This window comes from Puma concolor, chromosome B3, assembly GCF_028749965.1.
Source record: "Puma concolor isolate L17-30 chromosome B3, mPumCon1.1.hap2, whole genome shotgun sequence".
Classification (NCBI taxonomy): domain Eukaryota; kingdom Metazoa; phylum Chordata; class Mammalia; order Carnivora; family Felidae; genus Puma; species Puma concolor.
Genome location: NC_141672.1, coordinates 117,282,210 through 117,304,565, shown reverse-complemented (window position 1 = coordinate 117,304,565; position 22,356 = coordinate 117,282,210). Strand labels below are relative to the sequence as shown.

Here is a 22,356-nt window from a genome sequence, read left to right as displayed (position 1 = left end):
GAAGTTCACTCAGAGGCCTGTCTCCTGCTGCCTAGTCATTATCATTGCATTCCTAACCCCCTTGCCCTCTGCCCACGACGCCACACTTGAGTCCCACGAACATGATCAGTTCCGGTCTAAAAACGGACACACAGGACACCTGGGTGGCTCAGTTGGTTAAGCATCGACTCTTGATTTCAGCTCAAGTCATGCATGAGTTCGAGTCTGGCATCAGGCTCTGCACTGGCAGTGCGGAGCCTGCTTGGGATATTCTCTCTCTCTCTCTCCCTTTCTCTGCCCCTCCCCTGCTTGCACTCTCCGTCTCTCAAAACAATAAATAAACATTAAAAAGAGAAAAACCCTGACACACAAATTGAACAACTTACGAGCTCACAATACAGTTGTAAATGGAATAGATTCATTGGTTCACATGCCTGAGGCATACAGGACTGAAGATAGTCTGGAAGGAACAAAATCCATGCAGAACAGGCCTCCTGGAGGAGGTGACCTTGAGTCTACCCCTTTGCGTCCGAAGCCCAGAAATCCATTCCTGGCCCTGAACCGCATGCAATGAATGCAGTCTCCTTTCTCCAACCTTCTGGATCATGGTCTCTTCTCACCATCTCACCCTACCCCCACTTTCAGATGTCTTTCTCCTCCTCCTCAGTTGACAGCCAAGGAGAGCTGGGTGAAGTCCTTCCCTCTAGGGCTCCATTTTCTCCATCTGCACAGAGGGGAGGGAGGATGGTTTCGAGGGTCCCCGTGGCTCTAGGCCACATGCACTTCCCCAGGGAGCTGGCCACAGGCATGCAGCCCCAGCCCCAGTGTGGAGCCTCTAAGTCCCGGTTCCAGAAAGGTGCTCGCTGCATTATCTGTTCCCTACCAGTTTCCTGACCCTGTCGTCAGGGTTGTGATTGCTGACCCCCCAGGAGGGAAGCTATTTTCCTCTCCCTTGAAAGCCATTTTCTTGTCTTGGTAGAAGCAGACATCTGACACTTTAAGAGGGAGAATGGCAGGGAGATGATGGCATTAAATAACAGAAATTAGAGCTACTGAGGATGGCTCAGCCACCCCGAGGCCCCCCTTCCCTGCAGCAGCCGCCCCATCACATGCATTCAGGACTGCAGCCTGCAAGCTGTCTGCAAGGCCCGGCCTCTCAGCGGTCACAGAGAGCAGGGGACTGCTTCTCCCTGAGTTCTGAGGCTCTTGTGTGTGTATGCAGTCCTGTGACAAACTAGGACAGAGGGGCCAGGGCCCCAAAGTCAGGGAGCTTGCTTGCAGCCTGAGAGAGCGGAATGTCACCGAGAAACCGGGGGAGCTCCGACTGCCTCACAAGCACCCAGGGCATCCTCAGCCTCCCCGGCACACAGCCCTGGGCATACAATAGGCGGTCAAAAGTATTTGTTAATAGACTGGTGAATGAATGGCTGAACAGGGGCCAAAGTGGTCCACATAACGGGCTGAGACCTGGCAAGAGAAACTGGCCCCTGGGTTCCTTTCAATCTTCCTGGCACATGCCAGCAGGTCACATTGTATCTTTCCCCCGCACCAACGGTCTCCCCCTTTGCCTTCCGAATTGAATAGCCACCTAGCTCTTCTGCCATCGTACCCTGATTCCCTCCACTTTCTCTGGCCCAGCAGCCCTCCCCGAGCCTGATCAGCCCACCACCTGGGCTCTGCTAAAGCCCCAGGCCGATGCACTGCCCGGGAGAGGGGCTGCAGGAAAAGCCAGCCACCTTCAGCTCCAGGCTTAGCTCAGTCTCCTGTTGCCACTGAAACCCTTTCCTTCTCCTCAGGCAGCTTATTCTAGTCTCTCCGCCTGGAATACCTTCCCCAAAGCCCAGAATTGACATCCTGAAATCTCACCCACCTAGCGCAGGGTCTGACAGGGTCAGCGCCTAACCAACGTTTGATGGTTGAATGAATGGGTAAGTTAGGGGCGCCTGGGTGGCGCAGTCGGTTAAGCGTCCGACTTCAGCCAGGTCACGATCTCGCGGTCCGTGAGTTCGAGCCCCGCGTCAGGCTCTGGGCTGATGGCTCAGAGCCTGGAGCCTGTTTCCGATTCTGTGTCTCCCTCTCTCTCTGCCCCTCCCCTGTTCATGCTCTGTCTCTCTCTGTCCCAAAAATAAATAAATGTGGAAAAAAAAAATTTTTTTTGAATGAATGGGTAAGTGAGTGATGAACAAATAAACGAGAGACTCATCTCCAATAACATCTCTTCTGAGGAGCCTTTGTGAGGCTCCAAAATCTGACCTGCACACTCCCTCACCAGAGTGCCCCTTCCAGCACATGGCTTCCAGGACTGCATGATGCCCACACTGTGCCCACCGTCTTTAAGCTGGGTGGCACCATGAGCTCCAGGACTGACCTAGCTTTGGATTCCATGCACGACTGTGCACTAAGTTCCCCAGGAAATGTTGTTGGTATTAAATGGACTCAAGCATCCTCGGGGATGATCCTCAGTTTCTCCACCCATGATATGGGCTGCCAGCTTCCACCTACACTGGCTTTGAGGCCCACCAGACACACTGCCCGGCTGCCAAACACGACCATACTGGGAAACCCTCCTTCAGCTTCTACAAGGACCAGCAGACTCTCTTACTTGGGTCCGAGGCTGCCAGAATCCTGGTTCAGAGCTGAGTCCCTCCTGGCCGTGGTGGGAGCTGGAGGGGCTTGAAGGGGGACACACACAGACTTCTGTCTCCTGGTCACTTCGGGCATCTCTCAAAACCTGGTGACAACGCGTGAGATTGAGTTTGCGGAATGAAGGGTCTCGGGGACACTTACCCACTGGGCAAAAGACATCCCACCCCGTGGTGTCCCTGCTCTGTGTGGGCTTTGCTCTATTTTTCTGTCATCCCCTTCAGACTGGGGGTGACCTGCCTCCATTCTCAGAGTGCACGTTCCCCAGAACTGAATGAGGCCACCCTGGGAAGTTCTGTTGCTCAGTTCGGGATTTGGGGGCATCCAGGCTTATCAGAGGCTCTGGGTCTTCTCACTGGGGAAGCAGTGATGCCAGAAGCTGAGCAGGGTCCCAGGGAACACCCACCTGCAGCCTGGGCAGCTGGGGCTCTGGGCGTGATGACACGGGTCCTGGCTGGCCGGCCCCCGGAGGGCAGTTTGGGGCTAGAGGCTGAGGGGCCCGGTGCTCGCGGAAGGCCACGCTGTAGGTCAAGCCCCCGCAGTGGCGGGCCGTGGGGTCCGCGCTGGCACGCAGCAGGGCCAGGCTGCCGCAGTAGTGGTACAGGTCCTCGTGCTCCCGCGCCCACAGGTTCATGCGGGGCTGGTCCGGCGCGGGAAGACCGGGAAGATGGCCTCGCCCACTCGCTGGGCGGAGTGTCCCGAGGCCCCGCCCAGTCGCAGCGCCTCGACGCGCAGCTGCGCGTCGTGCTGCCAGTCGTTCTTGCAGAACCCTGGCGGGCGGGGTAAAGTGGGGGGTGTGGGGTGGGGGACACATGAGCTCAGGGACGGTGTCTGGGGTCTCCCTGCCTCCCCCGGGGGGTGGAGATGACTGGCAGGGCCCTCAGGAAACCTGGGGGGACTGCCCTTTGGCTGGAAGCTAAGAGGCTTGGCTAAGATTTCCCTGCGGTTGACACCTCTAGGGCCCCTCACTTTACCCATGTGGGGATGGAACGGCTCTTACTCGGGTACATGGTCCTATATAAGGCCACGTGGAGGGAACAGTGCAACCTGTCCTTGATCCTTGGCCACCTGAAGGCCTCGGACTTGGTTTCCGCATTCCCTCACATCTCTCCTCCTCTAGGTAGCCTGCCTAGATGGCCTCACAGTCTAGGTGTGGATCTTCTCCTTCCAGATCACTTAACTATTCTCTGCTTGAGATTCCTGCCTCTCTACCTAGTCTGGAAGCTTCCTGAAGGCCAGACCGGGTCTCCACCTCCCTGTCCACCCCCATGCCCACAGTCCAGTGGGGACTCAGGGCACTGGGATTTAACGTTACTCAGTATGACATCCGGCAGGATTGTGCCCAAACCTGCTGTGCACTCAGCTCTTGTAAATTTACAAAGCCACTCCTCATGTGTCCTTTCATTTCTTCCTCACCCAAAACCTTGTGTTCAACATCCGTGTCCCCATGTCACACGGAAGGAGTCAAGGGCTCACTGAGGGCCAGCATTTGCCCAAGATCACACAGGCTGAGCTTTGGGATCCAGTCTAGAGTTCTGACCCTGCCCCTCCCAGTTTCCCTGAGGCTCCCTGGGGTCCCTGACAGGGGCTGAGGCAGGAGTTCCAGGGTCCTTCTCTCCCCCCCAGCCACTACCCTTACTTCATACCTTTGGGCAGAGTAAAGACAAACTTGTTCCCGGTAAGGGCGAGGTTCTGGCCAGGATCCTGCTGCTCAATGACATCGGTGACAGCAGAGCAGGTAGGGAGGGGGTCCCCATCATTTACCTGCAACAGTACCCCAGCCCCAGAGCCGGCCTGCAGGGGGTTCTCAGCTGTAAGCCTCAGGGCATATCTGCCCTCCTCATTAAACCCCACACTCAAGACTTCGAACTCCAGATCCAGCTCCTTCTCCTCGGCCTTCAGCCTCTGGTATTGCAGGGATGCAGGAACCCAGGGTTCAGGCCCCCTGAAGGCCATGGTCTTGCCAGGGACTAACCCCCAAGCTGAGCACTGCCCCCTCACTCCCACAGCCCCAGCCTGGGCCCCGTATGAAAGCCTGTACGCCGGGCTCACTGGGCTACACCTCACCCCTCTCTGTTTGTTTGAGGAGAAACCAGGTAACAAGCCAGGAAGCTGGGCCTGTCCTGGGGAACAAAGGCTGCCATTGATCCCACCCTTTTAGCATTTGGTCATTCAACAAATATTTATTGAGCATCTAATGTGTGCCAGGCATTATTTTAGACGTTTGGAATACAGCAGTGAAGCAAATGAAGGTTCCTACCCTCCTGAAGCTTCTCTTCTAGTGGGGGAGGGAGGCTGGGACCCCACTGGGAGGCTGGTATAAAAATAGACACTAAATATGGAAAATCAGTAAATTATAACATATGCTAGAAGATAAGTTCTATGGAAAATTAGCGCAGGGTCAGGGATGAGGAGTCCTGGCGTGGGTAGGGGGTAATCAGGACTTCCCATTGTCCAGAGAACCTGTCTCCACATGCCTATTCATTCCCAGGAGTTGTTGAGTTGGGTGGGTGAGAGGGTCTCGAAGGAAAAGGGACAGCATTTGTTCTCTGGGAGCATGGCCTTAGCACCTGCTTCCGGAAGCAATTTACCTTCACAATCAAAACTCACGATATGGGGCACAGCTTCACTTTACAGACACCCCAAAGCTTCTCACACTAAGCTGGATCCCATCCTTCCCGATGCCGATACCCGAGAAGAAAAGGGAAATTCTGAACACTCCTCGGTAAGAACCGTCTCTCTACCGTCACCACCACCACCATGACCATCTCTGCTGTCATCACCATCCCCACCATCCCTCCATCTTCGCCTCCAGTATCATCATCATCATCATCATCATCATCATCATCATCATCCATGCTACTCTTCATTGAGCAGCAGGCACTCTACGTGGCTCCATGACGTAGATATAATCATTCCCATTTTACAAATGAAGAGTCTGAGGCTGAGAGAATCTCCGATTACACAGCTAGTAAGAAGCTGAGCTGAGATCTGTATCTATACCTACACTCTCCCCTACTAACATGTCCTGGGACTGGCTCAAAGATTGAAATTCATACTATCAGGGGCTGCTCTTTCCCAACACCGGAGAAGTACAGTTCTACAGTTCTGAGTCCAAAAAGCACATTTATGGGTAGCATAGATTTCATTTAAGAGTTCATTTGAATTCACCTTGATTGGAATGCATTATTTTCATAAAGTAGGAGATAACCAGATGGTATTGGCCAGCCCCACTAAGGGTCCCAATGTATGTGGTATGCTTCCTCTGCAATGATTAAAAATCCGTTTCTTCAGGTCCCCCAAGGAGAAACTGAGTCAAAGAGGGTTTAGAAGACCAGAGTTCCAGTCACCTGATTTGCACATGAACTTGAGCAGGTCCCTTTCCCTCTCTGGGTGTCAGTGGCCCCGTCCGTACCATAAGTGTGAGTTGGGTGGTAAGTCTTCCCACAGCTGTGGTGGCCTGAGACTCTGTAAGTTGTATCGGGAAAGGCCATTTAGGGAAGAGGGTGGGTGGCCTCGGCCACCCGGGAACCTTTGCCTGCATAGCTGGGCCTGACCTACCAGCCTGGGTCCAGAGGCCATGACTTGCTGCTGCTCAGTCTAAGGTCTTGGAGATTCAGTGATTCAGTTGAAGCAGCTCTCTTCCCTTACATGTTTGAAGTGACCCCAAGAGACATTACAAGATGGGAGCCACTCCCTTCTGCCCTGGGAGCAACCTCTGTGCACGCCCATGCAAGCAGGCCCCATGCATACTCCTAGTCCAGTTGGCCATGTCGGTCTCAGCATGGTTTGAGGGCCCTTGACCTCTCCCCTTTCTGGCCTCCCCTCCCCAACTCAGTCCCTGGGGAAGGCTGTGTGTGTGTGTGTGTGTGTGTGTGTGTGTGTGCATGTGTATAGTTACCTTTTAAAATTGTGGTCGAATATACATAAAGTTTACCATCTTAACCATTTCTAAGTGTGTTTAGTAGTGTTAAGTACATTCACATTATCGTGCAACCAAACTCCAGAATTCTCATCTTATAAAACTGAAACTCTACACCCATGAAACAACTCCCCATTCCTCCCTCCCTCCAGCTCCTGGCAACCACCATTCTACTTTCTGTGTCTATGAACGTGGCTACTCCAGGCACCTCACAGAAGGGGAATCACACAGTGTTTGTCCTTTTGTGCCTGGTTTATTTCACTTAGCAGAAGGTCTTGGGAAGGCTCACTTTTGCCCCAGGCCAGGCCTGCCCTGACTCCCCTGCCTGCCTTTGCTGGTGCTGTTTCCTCCGCCCCAATAGCCCAGCCACACCTGGTGTCACTCTGGGTGTCCTGCGGACCAGCTAAAAGCCTCTTCCTCTGGAGCCGGGTCAGTGATTCCCTCCTCTGCCCCACTCTGCACCTTCCTCTTCTGGCTCAAGTGGTGACTTTGCCATACTCGACTGAGTCTTTCTTCAGGGATCATGTCTGTGTGTCCAGGCCAGGGCTGAGCAAGGGATAGGTACCTGGGGGACCATTAAAGCATGAATGAATGAATGAACGAATGCATGAACAAATGAATGAAAGGGTAAATGAATCGATGGACAAGCCCGACCCAGCTTTTGCTTGTACAGAAAATCATACGAAGTGGTTCTTTTGGCTACTTCATCTGGATCCCATTTGTGAGAAGTGAAGACCATTTTGGGCTTTTGACTCACACTTGGACTCAGAGATGCATTCTGGTGCCTCACTGCAGGCTGGTGCCCAGGAAGGAGGGCAGGGGGGTAAGTGGCACGGCAGGACACAGTGGGTCCTAATGGTCAGGCTTCTCTGGGCCTGGCCTCAGTTCCACAAAGTCTGGAAACCTCAGTGAATTTTAGCACGTCAGGGCTGGATAGCACTCCCATTTTATGGATAGAAAAACTGAGCCCAGGGTAGCAGACCATGACCAGATCCCTGCTCCCTTCCCAGGATTCTCTCCACTCCCCAGCTGCCTCCCTGATTCAGCCTTCTGTGGTTTTCAAAAGATTTAAACAGCAGGCAGAGGCCTGGCTCCCACAGGAGTCAGGAAGGGGCAGGGTGTGGGTGAGGAGGAGAGAGGCAGCAGTGCTGACTTCCAAACTGCCCTCCTCGGCCCAGCATGAGAGGCCTTAATGGAACCCTCCAGTCTTCTTTCTTCCGGGAAGAATGGCCACTCAGAGGCCATTGGCTTTGTCTGGAAGAGCTGGGCCTGTAATTAGCCCACCTCAGAGGGCCCCTTCCTGCTTCCCACAATGGCTCCTTTCATCCTCCCTTGTTGACACCCCCCATGGCTCCTGTGGGCCCTCAGACCCCCACCTCTATCCCCAAGGAGCCACCTCCAGCCCCCCGCCCCCCCCGACTCCTGGTCTCTGCTCAGAGCCAAATCCTCCCAGTGGGAACATCTGTGAGTTCCCGGATCTTCCCAATAGTGCTGGCACAGTTATCCCCTTCTACAGATGGGGAAACAGAGGTTCAGAGAGGTCAGGTAAGGGAGTGGAGGGGTGGAGCTGGACCTCAGGCCTTCTGATTCCCAGGCCAGTATGGTCACATGGTCATCACTGCTCCACCCCGGGACTTCAGCACCCAGCCCCCCTCCCGCGGCCTCTCCCCCAGACCCTCTGAGTGGAACAGTCTCCACACCCCACTCCTTTCAAGCCCACAGAGCCAGAAGCCGCGGGGTGACGGAATCATAGACTCACGCTGGTAAAGTGAAGCATGGCAGCCAGCCTCCCTCCCTGGCACAGATAGGAAAACAGGCCCAGAGCGGGATAGAGCTTCTCTTGTGGTCACTCAGTAGCTGGTAGAGGCAAAATTAGAAGTCTGGTCTCTTCCCTCCACCGATTGTGGGGGGTCAGGGCTGGGGCCTGGCTACCGCGACACTCTCCCCTCTGAGTGGTGCGTCTGATCCAGTCCCCACACCTCCATCAGGCTGTGTGTGTCCTTCCCCTCCTGGCCTCCCACTCCAGCTCTGGTGCGGAGCGCTGGCAGGAGAATCTTGGTCATCCCTACAGCCCTCTAGCTCTGGCCTTCTGCTGAGCGCGAGCTGGGGCTGTGCCCGTGACCCCTGGGCTCACGTGACAGCTCCTCTCTGCCAGCCTTGGCTCAGAAAGGATAAACCTCCTGAGGTAGCAGGAAGGAGAGGGTTCTAGTCTCTCTTGCTGCCTCAGGGACAGCACCGACGACCTTTGCCCTTCCATGCGCCTAGTCGCTCGGCTGTTCTGCTGGCTCTGAGGACTCAAACTCCTGAGCCGGCCTCCTCGGGGGTCCCACAGACTCTGGGGGTTCGGAGACCAGCGCCAGTCCTCCCCCCGGCCCTGGAGGCAGATAGGGCAGGTAAGCGGGGAGGGAGAGACAGGAGCTGGCAGGGGCAGTGCCAGGCTAGCTCACGACAAGGCCAAGGGAGGGTGCCGCCTAAAACCTTCAGGAGGAGAGACAAACTTCACAATCAGATGTAGAGACAGGGAGACAGAGAGGGAAACGAAACAAAGAGCAGGAAAGGGGAATAGAAAAGGGAAAGAGAGAGGAGAGAGAGACACAGAGACTGACAGAGAGTGAGGCAGAGACAGAGAGTGAGAAGGAGAGAGAAAGATGGGGAACAGAGAGACTGAGTCAGACACCGTGAGAGTGGGAGAGAGAGAGAGAGAGAGAGAGACAATAACAGGGGTGGAAAGAGAGACTGACGGGCAGGGACAGACAGGCAACAGAAGGACGAGGAGACAGAAGGAGAGAAAAAGAGAAAGGAGATACTGACAGACAGACCCACCAGTAGGCACCAGTGGGTAGAGGTTCTTCTGTGTTCTCATCAGACACAATGCTGAGAGCTGTGTCTCGAGCCAGCCACTTAACCGACTCTGAGAGCCTTTGCCCAGCCCCAGGGACTGGGTTCCAGATGGGGTCCCCCAGTCACAGCAGGGAGCAGAGTCCAAGCTCTGGAAAGGGAGGTTTCTGGGCAAAGAGCTGTGAGCTCTGTATTTGCATGGGGGTGTCGGGGGAGAGAGGATTTCTGGTAAAACTTCTCCTCGCTCAGCCACTGCCCCTGACATCATGTGGCCTCTCTGGGCCTCAGTTTCCTCTGGATGTGATGGTGAATATGGGTAAAGCAGGAGTCTCTGAGATCTCCTCCAGCCCTAAGATCTGGCCTTAGCTCAGGCTCTTTCTTTGCAGCTAATTTACTGCTCTATCCTAGTTAACTCATGACCTCCACCTCATAGTCCAAGATGGCGGCTTGAGATCCAGCCATCACAACTGCATTTCCGCCAGCTGGAAGGAGGGGGAAGTAAAGAAAACATCTCTCTTTTAAAGAACACCTCCTTTGGGAAGTTGTGGCCAACACTTCTTTTTCTATCTCATTGGCCCATATTTAGTTTCAGGTCTGCATCTAAACTTCAAGACAGGCTGGGGAATGTGCCATACTAGGCTGGGGACAGAATCCATTTCACAGAGCTCAATGATGCCTTCACAGCTCCTCTCTCACAGCAGGCTTCAATACAGCCTTACAATGTTTTCCTTTTGCTTACTAGATAGATAGATAGATAGATAGATAGATGATAGATAGATTGATTTCAAGCAAGTGAAAATCCCCCTTCATTTCCCCAAACTCTTCCCTCACCCAAGTGTGACCACTGTGAACAGCTTACTGCGTGTCTGCTAGATTCATTTTTTAAGGTATTTACAGACACACACACACACACACACACACACACACACGTGCACATACCCGGCTTAAAGGAGCATAGAATGGGATCGTGATTTAGGTATTGCTCAGCAACTTGCATTCATGATTATTATACTCGTCCCTATGTCTTGGAGGTCCCACCATGCCAGTCCAGGAAGAAGCACCTCACTCTTTGTGACCGACGATAGTACCTTACTGTACCGACTTAGCAAAGCTCGTCGATGGATGTTGAGCTCGTTGCCAAGTTGTGCAGTATGAACCGCCTTGGGCATCTTCCCTGCATATGTGCACCAGTGTTCTTTGAGGATAGATTCCCGAAAATGGGCCAGAAGTTAATTCTCTCTGTGTTGTAGTTTACCCCTTTCTATGTAAAATCTCTTCTTACTGCTGTGCCCCCTCTGTCCGGGGTCGTCACCGTCATGGAAGCCAATCTCACGTCCTAAAGCCTGTGTTCCTTAGGCTGCCCCACACTTTTATTGACTGGACCCCCTTCTCCTTCAGGGAGGTGGAAGGTGTCTCCCCAGGGATCCTTCTCCTGGGAATTTAGGGCTCTGCTTCCGGTCCCCATCTTTATCCCTTGCCTCCCCTCCCTGCCTGCCACAGCACCGCATGTTAGCATCTTCTGAGCCTCCTTCCTCTTTTCCGGTGCTGTTTGCAAAGTCCCCCTTCCCATGGTCAGGGCCCTCAGCCCAGCTGGCCAGCAGCGGGAGGCCGATCTGGTTATTAAAAGCTTAGCTGGTGGTTCCCCTCTGGCGTGGAGCAATTCATCAGGCAGTGGCCCCCCGGGAGTGATGGATGGTGACAAATGAGGGTAGGTAGGGGGTTTCTGAGCCCTTCCAGGGCCACAGCTGGGGAAACTCAGCCATCAAAGCCCTGTGCAGGCTTCTCCACCAGAGGTGACTCTGAGGGCCAGGGAGATCAAGTTTCGGGCAAATGGTTTGGAGGTGGGGGTGGAGAGGCTCCTCCTGAGACAAGCCGTCCTGTGTGCTGTGTGGGGCCCAGCCTGGCTGTGGGCCTGAACTGGAGAGATGGGGGTGGGGTGGGCTTCTCTGATCCTGGAATCACAGGCGGGAGGCCTGGGGGGGGGGGGGGGGCAGGAGGCCTGAGGGGTGGGAGGAGGGGCAGGGCCAGAGCCGCAGAAGGAGGGATCTGCCTTTCCGGGAGGAGGAGATCAAACACCTTCTAAAGCAGGTGCTGGGGACCCTGCTTAGGGCCATCTGCTGAGACTGCACAACCCGCCAGCCTTCCGGGATCCCAGCCAGAGCTGGTGCTGGCTCTCAGAGGAGGAGACCTCAGTTGTTGGGGAGCACCCTGGGGCTGGAGCCAAGCCTTGCGGGCCGGGTAAGACCAGAAGAGGTGGGGGAGCAGGGAGAAGGTACTTCAGTCGGGGGTGGGGGGGGGTCAGAGCCCCAACAAAGGCTTGGAGGCAGGAAGGTGGCCGGAATGGTAGGGTAGAACAGTTCTGAGGGATGAAGTTGGAGACCTGGAGATGGCTGTACTGGGGAGCTGGCTCTAAAGACAGGGAGACATCAGTAGAGTCGTGTCTGAGTACAGTTTGCTGTGAGAGATTGATGGAGAACCCTGTCCTATGGCCAGCAGGGAACAAGGAGAGAGAGCTCAGAGAGAGAGAGAGGGAGAGAACTCAGGGGACCTGCCCAGAGTCAGTTCCTCAGTGAAGAAGGCAGGCAGCACGAAGTCTATGTGTCAAGGCCCGAGCACGGTGGCACCACTCCAGGGAGCACGTGCTTGGAAGGGAGAATCGGGGCTCTTAGAGCTGAGGGATCTTCACGGCCCTGTGGCCAGTCCTCCTTTGAAGGCAGAAAACCATCTGTGGCATCTTGATGTGACCAGCCTCTTCTTGTTTGCCTCCCCTGATAGGGGACTCACTACTCTGTGATGGTAAGAAAGCTACCTTTGTCCTGAGCTGAAAGCTGCCCCTCTAGCTTCCCTCCTCTGAGTCATTTCTAGCCTAGCGCTCCGGGAGGGGAAGAACATGTCTCTCCCTGCAACAGCCGGCTACCTTCCTCCTACTTCTCACCCGGGTTTACACTCATACCAGAGCAGGCTGGCCGAAGTCCCTCATGTATGATGATGTTGTTGGTGAGGGGGAGGGGAGGATTCCAGAAAGGGCATGTCAGGTGATGCTTCTGATGCTCCCTCGTAGCAAGGGAGGTAGGAGGTAGAGAGCCATCCACACTCTCCCCCCAAGAGCTTAGTAGCTGATAACATGCCCTCCAGCCACTGAAAGGGGTCAGGCTCCGTCTGGGGCCAGGTTATGAACCTGTGTGTGTCAAGGGCAATTCGATACACAGGCACTGTGAGAACAGACCCAGAGCTCACGGGCCTGCATAATGTTGAACCTGCACCGGCTGCCTATCCACGGGGGACCCCGGGGGCGGGGCCCAGCTGCACAGGCAGGCACATTCCCACTCCCTACTCCCGGGCCAAACACCCCTTGGGCATTCTCTGCTGTGCTGCTGGGGACTGGGGGTGTTGCTGAGGTTCTGACTTGTCACTGAGGTTGTGGAACTTTTGTGGGGTGCAGTTGAACTCGGAGAGCCCAGAGCAAGGATGGGAGGGTCGTGGGCAATGGGGTCTCTGGACCTTCTGCAACTGCTCACCACGGTTCTGATCAACCTGTGCTTGATTTGCCAGTGTCTAAGGGTCCTTGGATTGTGGCCAAGGTTCTGGGATCCGGTGTGATACTGAAGTTCTGGGCGTTCATGGGGGTGATTCTGTGGTTCCAGGAGTTCTTGTGGTGTTACTAGAATTCTGAGGATATTACTGAGATTCTGGACATGCTCTGGAGGACCTGGGATTCCTTGGGGGTATTTCTGTGATTTGGGGGATGCTGCTGGCCCTCCCTATTCCCTCTGGCCCACTGTCAACTCCCTCTAAGCCTAGCACTTTGCCCTTTGAGGATTTTGATAGCCACAGGCTGCTGAAGGCACACATGTGGGCCTCTGTTCCTGGATACAAACATTCCTGAGATTTAATCAACTTGAACAAAAACATGGGGAGGAAGGAAGCCCTGTCGTCCCAAGGTCCCAAGGCCTTCGTGGGCCAGCTCCAGCCCTCGGGGCAGAGCAGGGCAGCCCTGTGCCAGGCCCAGGTAGCAGATGGCCCTTATCTTCCCAGAGTGCAGAAGCTTTTCGTGACCCCCTCCTACAGTGAACAGGGCTTAGCCACCCCCCAATCTGTGCCCAGCTGGGAGCTCTGGCCTGGGCTGCCCCTTAGGTATTTGCATCAGCCTTATCTGATTGTGCCCACATGGGCTTATGCAGGTCACAGCTAGGTGGCCCTGACCCCTGCCCTGTCTTCTTGCCTTCCAGACTCCCCTTCTCAGCTCTACTAAGACACCTCATTCTTACTCTCATTGCTGACCCTGTCTGACCTCAGGACCCTGCTCCAAGCCCCCTCCTCCAGGAAGCCTCCAAGACTGCCCAGGACATAGCCTTATTCCCCCTCCCTACCTCTCTTCTCTGAGCTTCTGCAATCTGTCTCTGAAGTGCCTCCACTCTCCAGCCCCTTCTCTCCTGATGGCAAGTGCCAGTCTCTGACTCTTCTGGGTATGAGTCACCCTATAAAGCCAACTCTAGGGGCACCCGAGTGGCTCAGTTGGTCAAGCATCTGACTTCGGCTCATGTCGTGATCTCACAGTTCATGAATTCAAGCCCCGCATCGGGCTCTGCACTGACATCTCAGAGCCTACTCTGTCCCTCTCTCTTTCTCTCTCTGCCCCTCTCCCACTTGTGCTCTCTCTCTCAAAAATAAATAAACTTTTTTTTTTAAAGCCGATTCCAGTGGGTAGGCTGTGGACTCTGCCACCAGGACTTTGGAGAAATTCTTCAGGAGCACATCACTACCATCCTTCTCTTATTACATTTCCTGGCAAGCTTGCAGTCTGGTCAGGTGACATCTTTCCTAACATCTTGGAGCCAACCCTCCCATTTTACAGATGCAAGTGACAAGCTCTTCCAGCTCCAAGCCGAGGAGGTACTTTGGGCTCAAGGAGTGGGGGTCCCTCTCCCAGCCTGAGCCATGTGGCCACCCAGTAACCGTGGATCTTCGACCCGGTCTGCCTCCCTCTCTACCCCCACCAGAGTGAATGGAGAGGCTGGGGACCAGGAGGGTGGCTAGAAGACAACAGGGGACACTTGGGTAGTCACAGCCTCTGTGGCTTTGACCTTCTTGTTACAGCCAGTGCCTGGTGTGCTAGCTCCACATTCTTGGGCCATGAAGTCATTGAGAACAGTGAATAGTGGCCTTGGGGAGAGGAGAGCCCACAGTCAAAGAATCTCCAGGCTGGTAGCCCCACCCCTCCTGGGGCAGAGGCAGGGCTGAGACCCAGAGAGGCCAAGAGAACACTCAGGATCACACAGCCAGCCCCAGGGCTCAGGTAGGCTGCCTCCCCAACCAGGGCATTTCTCTTTGCTATATAGAAACTGTGTTCTTTCCTCCTGGGCCTGCTCCTGCCTGTTTCCAGCACGGCCCTGATCAAGGTACTGGGCACCAGGCTGCCTTCTGTCAGCTGTGCCCATACCCAAGGAGAGGGACAAAGCTCGCAACTTCCTCACCTCTGGTTAGGGCTTCCCTGAAGATGGCCTCTGCATCTCCCTGGTGAGGAGGGAGGTGATACCATGGGCACTGGAGTAGCCCTGATGGGGAGAGGCCACTGGAAGGCATTAACTGGAAGTCCCTTTTGGGGAGGGGGCAGGGTTTGGTTAGGGGAGAGGTACTGTGGGGGAGGGAGCAGGCCTGGGCTCTGCAGGGCCCCTCCCTGCCAGCGTGGCTGCAGCCCCCGAGGTTGAGAGACACTCCTTCAGGCAGCCTGGATGTCTTTCCATCCAGGTGCCCAGCTGGGTACCCCTCTCTTCCTCCAGGTCTCTGCTCCAATGTCACCTCCTCACCAGGGCTTTCCTGACCATCCAGCCTAACGCAGCCAACTCCTGTCTGTGTCTCCTCTCTTGTCCCAGTTTATTTTCCCTCTCAGCACTCATGACACGGCCGTCTCGCCACTGCCCCGGGACACGTTGGCTTCCCTGTCTCGCTCATTGCTACATCCTCAGTCTGTAGAACCTTCCCCGGTGCATAAGCAGCATGCAATCCACCTTTGTTGGCTGAATGAATGGATGAACAAACCAGACTGGGGAGGCTTCCTCCAGGGAAGGAAACAGTCTCTGACAGGCAAGATGGTCCAGTTATGAACATAGAGGGAATGAGCTCCCCATCACAGACTGGACTCCAATTGTTGGAGGTATCATGATGGGGATTTAAGATCAGATGGGACTTAGTTGATCTCTAAGCTGGGGGTCCAAAACTCCTCAGCAGTGAAGGGAGTGCGGGGCTCTGGTGTTGGAGTAGAGAGTTCTGCGAAACCTAGCTGGAGAAATAGTGGCCCGCACCGGACAGGCCCCTGGGGGAGTGACGGTCACTAGAGCAAGCCATGGCTTTGCAAACCCAGTTTATAAACGCATTGTCACCGGAGAGCCCCATACTGTGCATCAGCAGAATGAGGGAGCAGGAAGCAACTGAGGCAGGGCTCTGCCCCCAGGACGTCACAGTCAGGCCTGGGAGGCTGGATTCACCCCAGGTTCCTGGGATCAGACAGGAAGTGTGGGCTCCCTCATCGCATCACACAAAGCGCCGACTCTGTTCTGCGTCAGCTGACACTGACAACTCTGTGGGGTGGGGCGGGAGTTCTGAGCCGCCTTCCTGGAAGAGGGGCCATTTGGGAAGGAGGGGGAGCAACCGAGGCTGACAGAGAACTCGGGCCCTAATCCTGAAAAGCCTTGTGGGCCTGGCTATTAAATTTACATGGGGAGCTTTTAGGATTTCAAGCTCTGTCTCCTCTGAGCCTCCCCCAGGGCTGTTCACTCTATCAGGAACACACTTCCTTCTACCCCCACTCCCACCCTCAAGACCCCCACCCTCCGCTCACTGGTTTTTCCTTGCCCTCAGATCTCCACAGAAAGGTTTTTTTTTTTTTCAGGAATCCTCCACTTTTCCGGACCAAATTCAGTTTCCTCTGGTACGCATCAGAGCATTCTGTACCTTCCCTTTGTAGACAGGAAGACTCAGACTCCAGGTTATTTACCCGCTTGTCCCCCACACACTGTAAACTCTCACATCCCAGGGCCCAGAATAGTGCCTCCACTTAGTCATTGTTCAATGAATTTATGTTAAAAGAATAAATGAGGGGTGCCTGAGTGGCTCAGTTGGTTAAGCGATCGACTTTGGCTCAGGTCACGATCTCTCGGTTTGTGAGTTCGAGCCCCGCGTTGGGCTCTGTGCTGGAAGCTCAGAGCCTGGAGCTGTTTCAGATTCTGCGTCTCCCTCTCTCTCTGCCCCTCCCCTGCTCATGTTCTGTCTCTCTCTCTGTCTCTCAATAACAAAATAAAAATGTTAAAAAAAAATTAAAAAAAAAAAAAAGAGTAAATGGATGGGGGCACCGGGGTGGTTCAGTTGGTTAAGCGTCCAACTCTTGATTTTGGTTCAGGCCATAATCACAAGGTTCGTGAGTTTGAGCCCTGCATCGGGCTCTGTGATGACAGTGCAGAGCCTGCTTGGGATTCAGTCTGTCTCTGCCCGCCCCCCCCTCCCCCGCCCCCCCCCCCGCCCGGCCGCCCCTTCCTGCTCCCCGGCTCAAAATAAATAAACTTACAAAAAAATAAAAAGAATAAATGGATGAATGCCTTTAAAAAAAAAATCCTGTTGAATGAATACCTTAGCTGGGGAGGGCCATGTCCCAGGGCCCCTCTGGGGTATTGGAAAGACAGGGACCTTCAAAGGTTCAGAGGGCCTGACCCCCACCCTGGGACAGGGGCCTGAGAACTGTTCTCTGTCTTTATCTACATCTTGTCTCCCTTCTGCGCTGGGGCCAGGAGGGGGAGGGGAGCTGGCCAGGGGTGCAGCCTCTCAGGGGAGGGAGGATGCAGAGGAAGCCCCAGCCTCTGCCAGGCCCTGCCTCCCTTACCCTCACCCCACAGCCTGGGAGGAGCAGGAGACCGGAGGGACCCTTCTCGCATACTCGCATACTCGTGGGTCTGGTTTGTGTTTAAAGGACTAATCTCCGCCTTGTGGGGGTGAGTTATCTCCTTGTGAAATCAAGTTGGAGAAACTAGAAGGGTTTACCAGTGAGACACATGTTGCCTCCTTCATGGAACACCAGGAGAAGGAATGGCTAGACTCCCCCTCCCCGCCTCCGCCCCTAGCCCAGCTCCAGCTGTCTCCTTGGGTTGCAGGACCCTGGACTTGTGTGTAACTGGCGCGCTGCAGTTACAGTGGGCAAAGGTGTGGGTGCTTCAGGGCAGGCGCTGGGGGCAGGTATGTGTGTGTAGCCAGGTGCCCGCCCGACCCTCCTGGCCGCACCCCTGCAGGGTGGAGCTGGGGCCTCCTGCCCCAGGAGGGGGACTTTGTCAGGACCATGATGGGATCCCATCAGGAGGGCCAAGGGAGCCAGAGACGGGCAAGCTAAGGCTGGGCAGGGGGGTGGGGGGGGGGGTGGGGGGGGTATCTCGAGGGAGCCCGAACAAAGAGGGGGATTGGGTTCAACCCCTGAGGGCAGAAAGGACCTGGAGCTCAGCTGGGAGGGTCCAGGCTGTTTAGGCCTGCCTGCTGCCCGCCCACCCTTTCATCTCTGCAGCTCCTTCCTCCCTGCCCTTCCTTGAGTGTGTGTCTGTGGGTCGGTCTGGGTGGCTTTGGGGAGGGGGAAGGAAGAGGGGGGGTCTCCGTGGGCAGCTTGGATTGGACAAACTTTCTTTGAAAATGGTCCTTTGCACAAAGGCTGGGGGTCAGACCGACAGGTGCTCCAGCAAGAACCTAAGGACCCCGAGGGGTGCATTCTTCCCAAGGGGATAACTATCTCCAGCAGGAACGGGCAAGACGGGGCGGGAAGGGACGGGAAGGGACGCAAAAAGCCCTTCCCCTTTTCCCGTGCCAGCCTGCCCTGGCCCTCTCTCCCAGACAGACTTTTCCAGAGAGCTTAAAAGCAAGAAACTAACCTTTAGGATTAAAGAGAAACGTTTTTTGTTTGGGTTTCTTTCTTTCTTTCTTTCTTCCTTTCCCCCCCCCCCCTCCTAAGCCTCTTTTCGTATCGGTGGTGGCTTTTTCCCTGACTTGTCTGGGGGCGGGGGCAAGGAGAAAGGCCAGAGAATGTCGTCCCAGGCAGTGGGGAACCAGACCTCTTCTCAAGCCACGGATGACTACTCCTATGGCAACTGGTACATCGACGAGCCCCAGGGTGGCCAGGAGCTCCAGCCAGAGGGGTAAGTTGGAAGCCCTGGCTCTGTCCCCCAGGAGAGTGGGGTGTGGCCGAGGTCACCGGTGGGGGGATGGGGAAGCCCCTGGGCCAGGACTGCTAAGATGAACCATGTCACTCATTTGCTGTGTGACCCTTGGCAAGTTACAGCCTCTCTGGGCTTCAGACCCTTGTTACGTGGGAATAACAGCCCTTGCCCTGATGTTGGTACTTGAGGGGGACCTGGGCTGGACTGTCACTTACAAAGCACCCGTGTGGTTTGTTAAAAATACAACCTCCTGGGCCCCATCCCTGCAAATTCAGATCCTGCCAGTCTGGGGCGGCTCCCTGGGTGACTCCAGCTGGGTTGGAGAGTGAATGCTGGGTGAGTGGTTGAGGGAAGTTGGGCCTGCCTTCAAGGGGTTACTGGTGCCTGTGGTGACCATCTGGGGCGTGGTGTTCGCAAGTGTCAGGTTCTCTGGGCAGGCGAGGGCAGGGGGAGACCTGAGGAAAGAAAGTCTTTGAGGAAACATACCACCCTGTTGCCTTTGGCTGGCTCTGAGTCTCCATGAAGATGAGGGGGTCCTTTCATTTTTGCAGGAGTGCTCAGGCGAGACCAGGGGCAGGGGGCAACCACAGCGCGGTCAAGTGCGGCCAGAGGACTTGCCAGCCCCTATCTTTGTTGAGTCTGGGCACCCCGGCAGAGGGGCCGGGGCTCCCTGGGCCCCACAGGCCGCCGAGGACTCCTCGCCTGTGTGGGCCCCAGAGCCCTGTTCTCCCCTTCCTGTTCCTGGCCCTGGCCCCAACCCCCACCCCCCCCCTCCTCTGTCTGAGGGCTTACAGTACTGGAAAGGTGAGGCTGGGGGGGTGGGGTGCGGAGCCAGATGTATACACATCTGCTCTCCATCAACAGTGGAAACTGGAGAAGGAGACATGCCTGTGTGCCTCCCCAGGGGCTGGGGCTGCGGCTGGGCCAGGCTTGGGTCACCCAGCAGGGACAGAGGCCCCACCCAGGCCTGGGGGAGGCTGCTGTTGTTTGGAGCACTCAGGATGCTGGCCACCTGGTCAGCAGTTCCGCGGTCAGCAAGGGGTTTCCCACCCCCTTCCCGAGCTGATCTGGACAGTCTGTGGGCTCCCCTCGTCCCTGCTGCATATTTGGGGGGCGGGAGAAGTAGCAGAACGGGGAGGGGCCCAGGAACCCATGAGGGCACAGATCCTGACTTGGGTTAAGACCTTAATCTGCAGCTGAGTCCTTGGGAGCCTCAGGGCCCCGGGGGGATTGGTTGGGGCCGGGCTCTTCAGATATGGCTCAGAATGAAGTTGGGTACATAGCAGGGCCTGCGTGATGGGGAGCACTGCCTGTCATGTGCGTGGCATCTGGGATTTGCAGCTCCCTCCTCCCGCCCCAGGGAAGAATGAGGAGGTTTGCTTGAGTCGACTTACTTGGCCAATCCAAGTCTAGTTGCTTGTCCCCCAAACCCCACCCCCGAAGGTGGAAGCTCAGGGGAATCCCAAGGAGATGAACTTGGGCTCACTTCTCCTTGAGTGAGTCAGACACCCCAGGGAGATGGTGCACAAAGCTTTGAGGAGTTCCTGATGGTAGTCCCCCTTGGCACGTCAGTGTGCCCCAACAGGCTGGGGTTGAGGCTGGTGGGCACTGGTGACAGTGGCTGGCTGGACTGTCTCCTGGTCACACTTAGCCAGGGGCCCTCATGGTAGAAAAGCTTGGGGGGTGGGCAGTGAGTCTGATGGGGTGAGCTGTGTCATCTGGGGTCTTCTGTGGGCATAGGACTGCTCCAAGTAAGCCGAGCTGACCCTTTCCTACCCCCCGGAGCCCCTCTGAACAGGTCGTGTGCCCAGCCCGACATCTGCCCATGTGTTATCCCCTCCTCACCAATACTGACCTTCTCAGCCAGAGCCTGGGGACACAGATGCCTGTGGCAGCCGTCCAGGATGACACTCGCCTCCCCCGCCCCCTCACTTCAAAGGGGAATTGGAGGCTTCCCTCCTGGCCTGCCTCCCAGCAAGAGGCCAACACCAGGCCCTTCTGCTGTGGCGGTGGGGGGAGGGTATCAGGCCCCCCCACATCAGCCAGCCAGCCTTTCCCTCCCAACCCAGAGAGATGTGCTTGCCTTTCCCTCTGAGTGGGGCCCTTTGTAGGCTCAGAGCCTAACGTCTAGGAACAGCGGTCTTGCCCCTCTGCTTCAGTGTCCTCACCACCACTGAGTGTCTGAGACCAAGCCCGGGCTTCCTTGGCTACATGTGATTCTGGTCCTCACCTCTCATCTTGGGATAAGGCCTAGAACTCAGCGGTCATTCTGGAAACTCCCCTTCCTTCTACTATCCTGTCTCCAGGCACGTACATTCTTCCTCCTACACACGTCTGAGACGCACCCTGCCATCCCCCTTCCCCAGCCACGGCTTGTGCTCAACTGCTTGAAAATGCCGATTCTCAAAGACTTTTGATGTACGGAAATGACCATTTCATACGGTTCGACTTAAAACCTCCTTTCACGCTCCTTACCTCTCCCGCCCGGTCAGATGTGGGCGTTGGAGCCAGGTGACCTCAGTTCGAATCCTTGCTCTGCTGCTTTCCTAACTGTGTGATTTGGGCAAGATACTTAGCCTCTCTGAGCTTGGGTCTCCTTGTCTGAACAAGGGGGACAATGATAGCACCCACCTCTTAGGTAATGCCTGAGTTAAGACAGGGAACAGACAGCATCTGGCGCTTAGTCAAATTCTTTGTAAGTATTACTTGCTGCTGTTGTGATTCAAATTGAATCACAGAAATCTCCCCAAATCCAGAACAACCACCCTGTTCAAACACCCTCAGTGGCTCCCTAGTGCCTCTCAGGCCTGCTGCGACCTGCTTCGGGCCTGCCCTCCCCCCTGTAGACTGTAAACTGAAAGTGCCTGGCCCCGGCCACGCGGTCGACCGCCTCATGTTCCTTCCTCTACACGGAGCTACTATTCCCCTTCTTTGCCTCAGCAGGTGCTAACCGTCTTTTAAACTCAAATCAAAGGGCCAAATCATAGGGCCAAACACTTGATTGCTTGACCCAGGCAATAACATTCAACCACTGTGCTGAGAAGGAGAGGTCTATGAGGGCTGGAGCAGTCAGGGAGGCTTCCTGGAGGAAGGAGGAATGAAGTGGGCCTTGAAGGATAGGAAGAATGTGGGTGAGAAAGAAGAGGGGTCCAGGTCCAGCTGGCCCACTCTGTTTCTCCCATGTTTTCCCCTGGGAGCCCCCTGTCTCCTTCAGCGCTGTAACCTCAGAGCTTGGCACGGGGCTGGCACACCACGAGGGGCGTGAAAACCCTGGAGTGACCCTGAGAAGGTGGAACTGGGCACGCTTGTGTAGGAGAGACCGGAGGGTTGAGGGGGGTGGGGGGTGGAGCCCCAGGGTAGACCGCCTGGGACCCCGAACCTGGCTGCACACCCAAGGGAGTCCCTAACACGGCCCTGACCCAGCCTTCCCTCGCTCTGCAGGGAAGTACCCTCCTGCCACCCCAGCGTGCTGTCCGGCCTCCTCCACGCCTGCCTGGCTGTGCTGTCGGTGAGTCCAACCTGAGTCCGGACTGGCTTGCAACCAACTGCCAGGCCGGGCAGGGGCTCTTGCGTTCCCTGCTGAGGCTGGTGAGGGGGGACCCCGGGAGCTCTCCCAGGGTGAGGACCCCAACCAAGATGCAGCCAAGTCCAACCTCTCAGACTTTGGCCACCTCTCTCTGGCCAGTCCCCAGTATGCCTCATGCTTGTGCCCTGGGGGAAGAGGAGGGAGGGGGCGTCCTGGGCATCGAGGCCAAGCCCTCAGACTCAGCCCCTCAGGGAAAGGTCTGG

At 55.8% G+C, this 22,356-nt stretch overlaps 2 protein-coding genes across 2 annotated transcripts in view; one reads left to right on the top strand and one right to left on the bottom strand.

Moving 5' to 3' along the window:
- Positions 1 to 375: 375 nt before the first annotated feature.
- LOC147580325 (coiled-coil domain-containing protein 33-like) lies at positions 376 to 8,717 on the bottom strand. Its single transcript, XM_086711203.1, is given in 7 exon segments — positions 376 to 703; positions 2,582 to 2,710; positions 3,029 to 3,273; positions 3,276 to 3,392; positions 4,269 to 6,090; positions 6,917 to 7,109; positions 8,304 to 8,717. Coding segments are annotated over 5 exon segments (822 nt in total). The 5' UTR covers positions 4,579 to 6,090; positions 6,917 to 7,109; positions 8,304 to 8,717; the 3' UTR covers positions 376 to 682.
- STRA6 (signaling receptor and transporter of retinol STRA6) overlaps positions 8,716 to 22,356 on the top strand; it is a 29,996-nt gene continuing 16,355 nt past the window's right edge. The window contains exons 1-4 of the mRNA XM_086711202.1: positions 8,716 to 8,937; positions 16,272 to 16,310; positions 18,363 to 18,546; positions 22,009 to 22,075. Coding sequence (XP_086567328.1) covers positions 18,434 to 18,546; positions 22,009 to 22,075 — 180 coding nt within the window. The 5' untranslated portion in view covers positions 8,716 to 8,937; positions 16,272 to 16,310; positions 18,363 to 18,433. The remainder of the gene's footprint in view (positions 8,938 to 16,271; positions 16,311 to 18,362; positions 18,547 to 22,008; positions 22,076 to 22,356) is intronic.